The 12,061-nt window shown below is 38.7% G+C and overlaps 1 protein-coding gene across 3 annotated transcripts in view; it reads left to right on the top strand.

The window, feature by feature from the left end:
* ebf1b (EBF transcription factor 1b) overlaps positions 1-12,061 on the top strand; it is a 108,511-nt gene that overhangs the window by 63,828 nt on the left and 32,622 nt on the right. For all 3 annotated transcript variants that reach the window (XM_053240068.1, XM_053240066.1, XM_053240067.1), the window contains exons 7-8: positions 3,173-3,254; positions 7,578-7,719. In XM_053240068.1, coding sequence (XP_053096043.1) covers positions 3,173-3,254; positions 7,578-7,719 — 224 coding nt within the window. The remainder of the gene's footprint in view (positions 1-3,172; positions 3,255-7,577; positions 7,720-12,061) is intronic.

Here is a 12,061-nt window from a genome sequence, read left to right as displayed (position 1 = left end):
GATGTAGAATGAATAATTACTTACCTTTCATTTTACTTGTGTGCATTTGTATATGTGTCTATGTGTGTGTACAATTTATTGTGTGGTTTCAACTGCTTTCTGGAGCCTGATGACTGATGACCAGATGTGACCTCTAGACATGGAGGTCAAAGGTCACTGTCTCCTAGGTCCACGTTACCCCTACCACCAAGCACTTTACCACTTTACAAGACACTTTATACCTCTCAACCAGTTTGAACTGTTTAGCAGAGGTTGCAGTTTGGAAGCAGTTCTTTTGTATAATGCCACATATAGTAATGTACACTAACACAATTCACAACTATATAAACTGTGTAACAAATCATACTAGTGTTTAAAGGTTTTCTGGGATCCAGACTGTTGAATAAGTAATGTCACAATGACAGATGAGTTCTGCGTCAGAAGAACATGTTGAAATCTCTGTAAAATTTGATGTTCCAGCAGCTTCAAATGGATAATATTTATCCGAACCTGCACTGTTCTTGGCTTGTGAAAGACCAGTGGGAGAGCCAGTCATAACATAGCAGACAGCTTCATTTTTCTATTTCTGAATGAGCATCTTTGCTCACATTGTCTATAATAATAATCATTAAAGTACATAGGTATGCATGTTATTTTGTGGACATAGAAATTAGTATGTTCTAATAACTGGCACTGAGTACAGCAGACCCTGGGTAGGAGTTTTCTTGTGCTTATCACTATGGTCAGACAATACCATAAAACTTTTTACAAAACATTGTACAAAATATTATAGCTTTTTTTAGCTTGCTCACTGCGTATTCTGCGCAGACAGAGAGAGAGAGAGAGAGAGAGAGAGAGATAATATATATTTGCATAGGGTAACGGCTCAGTTGGGCCATTTTAGTCATTACCTCTCTAGTTCATTCCTACACTAAACCATGGCCCCACCTGTTACAGTTGTTTTCTCATGTAAAATGTTTCATACTGGAATCTATCTATCTATCTATCTATCTATCTATCTATCTTTATTGTGTGTATGTGTGTGTCAGAGAGAGAGAGAGAGAGAGAGAGAGAGAGAGAGAGGGAAAGGTGTTTTAACACATAACACATGAGGAAGTTGCTAGCTGAGAAGCAGGGAATTTGTTGAACTCAGGGAAATACTCTTTTTCCTTCCCTCCTCCCTTCTTCTATCCTGTTTTGGTTGTCTGTCTGTATTAGAAGGCCATCATGTTTTGACCACTAATCCCTGGTGCTATTGAAAGGTCAACAAGAGCATGTGTAAGGCCACCCCTCACACACACACACACACACACCCCTTCCCCACTGAGTGCTGTCACTGTAATAATTGGCCTTTTTAATTGGAGTGCCCTTAACACAGGGCATGTCAGCATTGTGTTGTTAATTATGAAAGCATAAGGTGTCTGTGTTGTGTGTAACGACATTAATTTATCGAACACTCCTTTTCTGCTTGCTGCAAGACCATCCTAAGCTGGTTACTAAAAAAAAGGTACTGAACTAGTACATTTTTTTCTCAAATGTGTGATATTCAACTGTACAACAGTGGTCTTTAAAGTCCTCCACAATTAGCACTCCGATAACAGGCATTTGTACTCTAAAATACGGCTAGTCTCTTGTTTACTGTAATGTTAAAAATCCTGCTGGAATATTTAATAATGAAATGATTATTAATATGCACCTGTTAATATGAAAATGAGCCTCCATGAAATTGCAGCTAATCACCAGTCAATTACAAACATGCAAACATCACAGAGACTTTCAAAGCTACACATATGTCACTAGATGAGCGCCATTTAACTTTTAACTAACTGAGAAACTTACAATTGGGACACAAAGGATCCCACTGTGCAGTTTAACAATAACTCAACATTTCGATAATTCAGGTGATTCAATTTAGTCTGACTGAACAACTCCACAGCTGTGGTACCAGTGGTCATCCATTTCATTTTTATGTACCTGATTCATGGTGGTCTTCTGATGATGGAAGAATATTTTCAAGTAAGTCTAAACAGGTCATGGGAATTTCGCAAGAAATTCAGAAGCTCTGTGGTAGACATCTGTTAAACCTGCATAAACATGTCTATAAGCATTTACACTGTGATGTAATGAGTAGATACTCTGTGATGCTCTGATGAGTGTGTGTGTTTTCACTTTAAATCACACAAACAAAAAGCACAATTTATGATTCCACACAATGGCCAAGAAGAACACAAGTAAATATCAAATGCTGGCACACAAAAAAAGCAAAGACAATGAGATTATTCCAACCAGAACTTTTCTTATTGAAGTAAAACATATGTGTGTGTGTGTGTGTGTGTGTGTGTATGTGTGTGTGTGTGTATGTGTGTGTATATGTGTGTGTGTGTGTGTGTGTGTGTCTCCACACCAACAGCTGTGAGATTCCGCATGACCAGGGCGAGGGAAAATACGCTGAAAGTGTGGTTTGAGTCTGTTCTAGCTTTATTGGTTGGCATTTGCTTTGGCATTACCCCTGAAAACACACACACACACACACACACACACACACACACACACACACACGGATTGTGTGCATACTTATGCCACTGCCAGTAAAAGCAGCTGGTATTTTGCTGGTACAACTTTAATGTCCATCTGTGACTGGGGGAAATTGTGCTACTGGCCAGCCATGTTTTTGTATTTTGGCTTAGAGAAGAAGTGTGTAAGAGCAAGGGATATGTTTTGGTGTGAATGTGTCAGCTTCTCTCTCTCTCTCTCTCTCTCTCACTCTCGTTATCAAACTGATCTTTCTCTGTGCAACAGAAGGCCCAATGCCATATTACGCTAAATAGCTACAGTCTGTGTCTTTTACAGAAATGTAGAAATTCTAACAGGTTGTAACTGCATCCTATTCTACATGTTGGTGAAGGTCTCTCTCTCTCTCTCTGTCTCACACACACACACACACATACACACACACGCATACACACACACTGCTGTGGCTAAGCCTTTTGGGAGATTAACGGCAACCCAACAGGAAAAGGAAAGGAAAGAAGTGCTAAAACTGCCATTCTTTCATTTTGTAACCAGTGGGATTATATGTCGGGTGTCTCCACCCTGTTCTGATGAATGTAGCATGTATTAGATGGCACCGCATCAAAAGCTCGCACCGGCTTCCATTACTTGTTCTGACCTTTTATTTCTTTCCCTCCCCCAGGTTCTTCCTAAAGTTCTTCCTGAAGTGTAACCAGAACTGTTTGAAGAATGCTGGTAACCCACGGGACATGCGGCGCTTTCAGGTAAAACCTCTCAGAAGTGGATTTGCATTCTCTCTCTCTCTCTCTCTCTCTCTCTCGCTCTCTTGCTCATATTAAAAACCAAAAACCTAAATTTTTTCCCATTCAAAGTATTTTCAAACCGTTATTGCCATGGCTGTTAACAATACCACTAAAGCGATCCAAGCAGAACATATATATATATATAATGAAAATAATATCCAACAAAAGGTTATATCAGTAACAGTATACAAATATAATATTATTGACATCTGTTTCCTGCTACCCCATGTTATCATATATCTACTCAGGGTGACTCTTAAATACAATGGTCCTTCATCTTCCATCCAGCAGTTCCTCTAATTGTAATTAACATTAAGATGCAATAAAATAAAAATATTTTAGGACGTTGCTGATATCTGAGACAGGTTGTGGAATTTTAGTTTTATGTGGTATTCATACTGTAGTATTTTGTGTAAAATGCTGATCACAGCCCTAAAAACATTCATTCATCATTCCTTCATTTTTCATTCAAGCGCTTATCCTGGTCAGGGTCACGGTGGTTCCGGAGCCTATCGCAGAACATGTGGGCGTGAGGCAGGAACACACCCTGAATGGGACACCAGTCCATCAAAGGGCACCATGTACACACACATTCACACCAAAGGGCAATTTAGCATAGCCATTCCACTTAATGACATATTTTTGGGAGGTGGGATGAAACTGGAGAACCTGGGGAAACCTATACAGACATGGTGAGAACATGTGAAACTCCACACAGACAGTAACCAAGCTCAGGACCAAACCAGGAGCGCTGGAGCTGTGAGGTGGAAATGCTACTCACTGTGTGAGAGCATCTCACAAATTACAATGAACTGAGCCCTATTGAACAGTGAAGTCCACATGCACAGAATATAAAGGAGCTTAAAATGTTCTGCATGGAGGAGTGGACCAATAATCCTTTACAAGCGTCTCCAACCTTGTTAGACATTACAGGAAGAGACTAAGTGCTGTTATTCTCTCCAGGGCAGTGATCACTAAATATTAATTGTAAAAGGGCTGATATAACAGATTCCTGCAGCTGTGGATTATGTCTGTTTTTGTGTCCTTGAGACATGACAGGGGAAATATTAGTGTTAGTTTTATTTAGTTTGTGTAGATTGTGCTTGCCTAGGCAGCACAGGCATCCCAAACCATTTAAGTGAACAAACAAGTTTTAAGAACATCCCAACTTTACTTTCTTTTGGGGGTCAGACCCCTCAAACCCCTTGTAATTCGCCTCCTGCTGATGGAGCTGGTGTGAAGCATATTATCCAGATAAAGCTCTCGGCCACCTGCTAGATGTAACAAATTGCAAAATACAGATGTGGCAGAAATCGTATTTTTTGAAAAATGAAAGAAATTCATTTTTTAATCCATTAACCAACACGTTTGCTTGCAATGCAATCAGACATAATTAGTATGTAGTGACTCATAAACGTTCAGTAAATCATAAACTCATAAATGCCTGTCAATCTCTGCATTTGCCTGATGTATGTATATTTTAACTGCATGAGTTTATGGCTTGTTTTTGCATGTGTGCTATGATCATGAAAATAGAGCCTCACCATTTTAATAATTTGGTCTTGCACATGTTATATATGAACAGGCCTCTTCAGTTTTGAAGGGTGCTAGACTATTTCTTCAGGCTGGCATGAGGTCAAAAGTTACACTTTAGGATTAGAAGGAGTTATTGTGTAAACCCCAGAGTGGACAAATCATAAATTTATTAGCTAGTAAAAGTAAAATCTCTAGTGTGTGCTTGCCCAGTACTAATTGACTAGGCTAATAATCTAATGTAATATGCATATGTGATATGTATGAATATATGATTATTTTCCTGTTTGTCAAAGTTTTTACTGTAGCACATTTTGTTTCCCCCTCAACAAAAAGTCATTGACGAATAACAGACAGACCAATATGTGTCTGAGTAGCATCTTTATTTTCTCTTTACATATTTAACTGCCAAGCGACTGCATGTAGTAAGCAGGAGCGTTATAGTGTTATGTAGTGTTTCCACATACCTGCATGTTTCTGATTCATAAAAGATCATCTGTTATCCATGCAAGCTAATTAATCTGCCTAGTAAAAACTGTTCTACCTTCAGGCAAATCGTGCTGGTGTGTGTAGTGCAGCAGGTGGTGGGATATGGAATGAGATGCTTGTGCTCTATTATTACTGAGTTGCATCACGCCACTGTGAAGTGCATTAAGTTTAAAAATAAATACCAAAGGAAGACTTTTGTTTTGCAAATGTCAGTCATGGGTAGGATTTTTCTTTTTTTTTTGGTTGTTGAACTTCGACTAAGCAACTACAAATAAAAAGCCCCATGAAATCTCCTTGTCCTAGACGCCCGGGATAGCGACATGTCATCCGTTTAAACTGTCATAGTATTGATGGGCTCACAATAGCAAATTTATACAAACTATCTTGAGGCAACTCATATAAAACGTTGAGAGAAATTGAGATTAGATAGATAGGCGAGGTTAATAGCCTTGGCTAAACATGAGTCATGTGAAAGTAAATTGTTTATTTTAAGGGGATTGTTTTATGTCACAAGCAGATATACATGCACAACATACACAGAAGAACCCCATTATTCTGACACAAACGAGAAGAAAAGTTCATGATGAATCCATGTGTGTGAGAGAGAGATAGAAGTCAAGAGACTGGGGGTGTTTATGAGAGCAAAAGCGAGAGACGGAGAGTACCAGTTCCTTGGAGACTTCTTTGCTAAATCCTTTCTTTTTCGAGAGGTAGGACTCTTCTCAGAGATCAGCTGCAATTAAAATGAGAGGCTCCTTGTTGGGCTACAAGAGGGCTTTGTTTAAGCTGTTAATGCCACTCACAATGCCAAACCCAAACCATTATTACTGCTCTGATATTGTCTCAGGGTACTCAAGTGCTGCCTACTTTTAAAATGGCATTAATCTGTGCGAGCCCCTATCAGCAGACCATCATGTAGAGCAGGCCATTCTGGGAGGGGCAGACGGTGCAAGAGGAGAGGCTGGAGGGCTTTGATAAAAGGCAGAGTGGAGTGGTGCTTTGTGTGTGTGTGTGTGTGTGTGTGTGTGTGTTTAGTACTGAAGACAGATGGGACTAGAGACTTTGTGCGGTGCAATCACAGCACTCCTTATAAAGGGCTCCATTCTGCATAGGTGTGTTATTTTCAGGTGATAGGAAATACAGGAAATGAAATATGAGCATAAATGTATATACAGCAGAATGGATGAAAGAGTGCATAGCTAATAGTGTTCTAATTTTAAATTTTATGTATATAAACATTTTGCACCACAGTGCTCTGGTTCGATTCTGATTGGTCAGACGGTTTTTGATTCATTTTCTATAATAGCAGCTCGGGCAGAAGTGCTGGCTGTGTAGCAAATCACAGGCTTATATTAACGCACTTGTTCTAATATGTAATTGTTTCTATAGGAACAACTAACACAGAGATGTGTCTATCAGATTCTCCACACAATCAGATCAAAACGTGTATAACTGTTGATACAGGGAAGTTTTCTGAGACGACATGTTTATTTTGCATTTTTATTAGGACTCTACAGTGTCTGTGCTTTGTAACACTCACAGGTAAAGCTGTAACCTTAACTTTAACCACGTGAGAAGGTCTTTGGGATGGAAGGCTTTGAGCTTTGTTTTTTCTTGGTAATATGACAAGCTGCATTTTTTTAAACTTCAACAGAAAGAAAAAAAAGGCTGCTGAGGGAACAACTTTTTATAGCTGTTATGACAACAAGAACTAACATGTTTCAGAGACAACACTAAATAGAAATAGAAATAAATAAAATTTTGTCTTCAATAAATAAAAAAAGTATCTTTGCTGGTAAATTGCTGTGGTACAATAGGAATAAAATGCCTGGGGATGTGTTGTTATTGGAAAATAATCAACTTCAGGATGGTTAAAGTAACTCCACATTGCTCACACACCACCCCATCGCTGATTATTTTCCTATAACAGTACACCAAGTTATTTTTTTTATTATTTACGCATTATAATGCAATATAGTTTATTTCATAGCCAGAAGCATATAAATGTGTGTGTGTGTGTATAATCGTGCGTAATTTATTCTTAAATTAGTGGATGAATTTAGACAGTGCAAGTTTTTTAATTGGTACAAACAATTACACATAGTTTATTTGAAGTAGTACAAGTGAATCCATTACTCTCCAAATGATTAAAAATAATTCACATTTTTAGTGTAAATGTAAGTCCCCTATTCTCTCCCTCCTTCACACAAGTTTAGGCCATTTTTTTCCTGATATTTATCCTTTAACAACATCCTTTTTCAGGTGGTAGTCTCGACCACAGTGAGTGTAGAAGGGCATGTTCTTGCCGTCTCGGACAACATGTTTGTGCACAACAACTCCAAACATGGACGAAGGGCACGGAGACTGGACCCTACAGAGGGAACGCCGTCATATTTGGAACACGGTAAGCTGCCTTCTGTCAAAGTGCTTTATCACAGAACGATGTTAACAGCACATTACCATGCACCTCACCGATTTATAATATTATGGCTACTTATTAGCTCATTCCATTCATTACTCATATTTCATCAGATTAGGTGTGATCTATTTTTACAGTGTTACAGTTTTTACAGTCTTTAGCTTAACACCTTTAAATCAAGCCTTTCCCCACTCTAGCTGTAAAAGTCTAGCATCTGACTGCACTTAACCCTAGCTTTAGAGAGGTAATAGGAAAATATAATCTTTCATTTTATGCTTTAGTCATGCTGTGAAACCTATCAGATATTCCGGTTAAACACACTAACTAGTTCATAACAGAGAAAAGAATATCGAGATTGAGTCCATCAGGCTGTGTGTGGGAGGGAGACAGAGGAGGGTGATATGGAGAGAGTGAGACAGAGAGAAAGCGAGAGCGAAACAGAGAGAGAGTACGATAAAAAGAGAGCGTGTGAGACTGAGAGAGTCAGAGAAAGACACAGTGGAGGGAGAGCAAGCATCCATCGGTGGCTTGTTGCCAAGTGTAAGTGTACGCACACACTATTATCTCATTATCAAATATGCAGTGAGCTTCTGCCACTGACGAGACACACATCTCCAAATGATCCTTCCCAGCCTACACACACTCCGGATTATAACTTACTGTTAATTTTAAGTACATTTGGTGTGTGTGTGTGTGTGTGTGTGTGTGTGTGTGTTAGTTGGAAGAAATTTGAAATAGGTACAGTTTCACACTCACCCCACACACTTGTTTGAGCTTTGACCTCCTAAGTCATGTATTCAACGGAGCAAAGAAAGTAAGGATGAACCACAATTAATTAAAACACAACCCTGTGTCCTCCCCCAATCCTTAGATTCATTCCTTTCCCTTTTAGCTCTTTTGTCCTCTTGGTTGATTCTGCTAAATTATTCTCAAAAGACTTGCTATATAGTACAAAACATGCCATCATTCTTTGTATTGATATGACACTTTAATGCATTTACATATTCAGGTCTGAGTTAGACTGGCATACATTGGTGTGTAGACCTCAGAACTAACTATGGACATATGTGCTGCTCAGAGAGTGTGGGACAGAGTTCGCTCAAAATACTGATGTATGTCAGTTTTCTGCTGTTTAGACTTTCAACTTAATATCTGTGTAACACAAGTGTGAATACAGATCATCTATGTGTATCTATTAAAAATTTTTGACCTTAAGTTCCCAACCCACCATTTGTTCACTGCACTGTCCATATACTTTCACCTTGAAAACCTGCTGATGAACCATGTCAGGAATTCCACCTCTTACTGCCAATTGATGCCACACTTCAATAACTGATGGTGAAAATCATTTCAAAAATGCTATTTCTGCCTCATTGACTTGTAAAAAAAAAAAAGTTTTCTTTCTGATACTCTTAGAAAAATGGCAGAATAATGGAAGTAATCATTTTCCTGTTTGCCTTTGATTGCTTTGTATGTTTGTGCAGGATGGGAAAAAAGTTCCCCCAGGAATATGGCAAAACGGCTTTTTAATACTCAAATCGAGACCACAAAGCCACTCGCTCGAGCTCAAGTCTGGCCTAACAGGGTTTATGGATGGGCTTCATAGACATTTGGCATGTTTAATTTCCACTGTTACTCAAATCCTTTGGCTTGTCAAGGATTTGGCCATGAATTGGAAATTGATGTGCCCTGATGATGGGATATTGAACATGATAAAGCACTGATAATGTGCCATATTCGCAGCCATTGATAAATATAGTGTAAGAAGCAGCAGTAATGTGCTGTTGGCATGTTGTTGGAGTCAAAGGCTATAAGCTTAAGTATGAGACTCAAAAATAACTATATAACATTAAAATAAACTTAATGCCTCTTGATTTACTGCTCTGACAGCATGGTTTTGAAAGCAGATCAGAGATCAGTTCTGTAGTAATTTCTTTATGATGGAGGCTGGATTAGATTCAGGAGCAGCTGACCCCAGATCAGTCCCCAGGATGGCATTGTTTCAGTGATTTTATAAGCTTGATAATGACCTGTGATAATGACTGAGATTGGACATCAGTATAACAAAAGCCACAGGGTCATTGTTGAACAAGTGTCACTTGACTTTATGCACACACACACACACACACACACACATATACTGAGATAAAAAAGTAGGTGGGAAGTTTATCAGGTTACCAGAGCTAGCAATGTGCATGAGCTCTAGGGAACAGAGAAAAGATATGATTCAATAATTGTGTCATATTTATGTATTTAATATTGGCCTTGAATGGCATTCCATTATTTTTTGAATGTACAACCCAAAACTTACATTTAAGTGTGACATTTATGGTTACAACAAACTGTCAGACAGCATCACTGAATGCAATACAGCACCTCAATCAAGGCGATATCACACAATAAAACTGACTTCAGCTCAAGGTCAGAATTGCGCATTACTGAAACATGCATCAGCACACTCTGGCCAGCACGCGCATCCCATGTGCAACTGTCCCAGCAGTGTATCCGTAGTTACATCTGATGTATGAATACCAAACTCCTCACTATGTGTGTGTATGTGTGGTGGGTTTGTGTGTGTGTCTGTCACTGGGAGCAGCATGGTGAGCAGATGGTGCCGAGAGAGCCACAGAAAGTTTAATCCTATCAGATGGATTCATGCTTCTCCATCTGCTTAATCCAGCAAAAAGCTCAGCTTCTGCCAAACAGTCCACTTAGGCCAACATTACCACCACACAACTGCACTTTGCTTCCACACCTCCCCAAATTACATTATGCTACAGAAAATCGGTTCTTATTTTCTATGCTTGGTTGTGTGTCTGCATGTTTGTGGATCCCAGTGTCTAAAAAGTAAATAAAGTAGATCACCATGTGCCTACAGGATGAGAAGTTGGTCCTTTCAGTGTTCTCAATCTATTTAGGCTCAGGAGCGGGTCGTTGTTGCTAAGATTAGAAATGAGGAAAAAATCAAAAGGGATGGGAAAAAAAACAACCCTCTTCAATATTATGAATATCTGCGTTAATGGCTCGACATGGTTTTATCTTCCTCTAAATCCCAATAATAAATAAAGACCATCTTTAAAAAAGAGAGAGAGATCTTTATTGAAAAAAAAAACAGGCATTACTGCAAAAACTGTGCATGCTTTTATATTTACTCATTCATGCTAGTAACATTACCCATGCACGTCATTTGGTGGCTGATCAGCTATGATTAACGCATTACTCTATAAACATTTTCAATTCCTCATACAAGTATATTTGGCCATGTATTTTTTGTCATATCTTTTTTAAATGCTCTGTTTCAGATACCACCATAGCACTTCAGTGTTAGTGAGGGCAGAATTCTAAAATTTATGCCGTTTATGAAATATGTGATGTTTCACTCCAGTGTTACTCTACTTCTGTGATTTGAATCATTGTCAGGTCACATGACCCATAGAGGCCATGTGTTGTCTTACATTATCTTAATGCTGCAGACATTAAGCCTTGTTTACCTGTACAACAGAATTCTAATGCTGTGGAATATCCAAGTAAGACTTTTTTAGAAAGAAGAGTGAGGAAAAAACCTCAGAGGTAGACATGGCAGCGCTGTCCGTATGGTCTGTGATTTCTGGCTCTGACAGTTCCTCAACCTCAGCTTTAATTCATAATTGTTTTCAAGTAGAGATATGTGCAGGACAGTTCTTTAATCCCGCTTGTGCAGTTTTTATTTTTGTTTGTATCTGCATGCAATATCTTCTAATGAATTGGGACCCACTGGGACATTCGTGTTGAACATTGGTCTTGGTTTGTCCCACAAGCTTCATATCTGACCACTGGCTTGCACCCACATGAAAATAAAAACCTACAGCTCATGCACCTTTCATACACCTCTAATCACAGCCAGCATTCTAAAAAAAAAATAGTGTACTTCCTATTCATATCTTTGTATCTGTTTAGAACACATTATCTATTCAGTCTGAATAATATATTCGTATTCGGTTAAATCCCTAATTAAATAGGACATTACCATATAATACACAGACATACAACCACAGACCACAGATTACAGTGTGTGTCTTTTGTGTGGTGAAATATAAGACAATTTTCAGATAAAAACATTGCATTCCTTTGCATTTTTTAGTATTCCCAAGGTGTTTTTAGTATTCTAGTGGTTGAGAATGTCCACTTTTTATTGTCCGACAGTCTCATGTTCACAGTTTCTTTGCATACTGCATTGTTTATAACATTCTGATTGAAGGAATCAGACTCCAGAAAGGGGCCTTATTATGGAGCCAGAACCATATTTTCTTTCCACAGCTAACCAATTGTTTGTGGTTCTCTAAAACTC

The sequence above is a fragment of the Pangasianodon hypophthalmus genome, chromosome 15 (assembly GCF_027358585.1).
Source record: "Pangasianodon hypophthalmus isolate fPanHyp1 chromosome 15, fPanHyp1.pri, whole genome shotgun sequence".
NCBI lineage: Eukaryota > Metazoa > Chordata > Actinopteri > Siluriformes > Pangasiidae > Pangasianodon > Pangasianodon hypophthalmus.
Note: the sequence above shows the minus strand (reverse complement) of the source record. Positions and strands in the feature narration are given on the sequence as shown.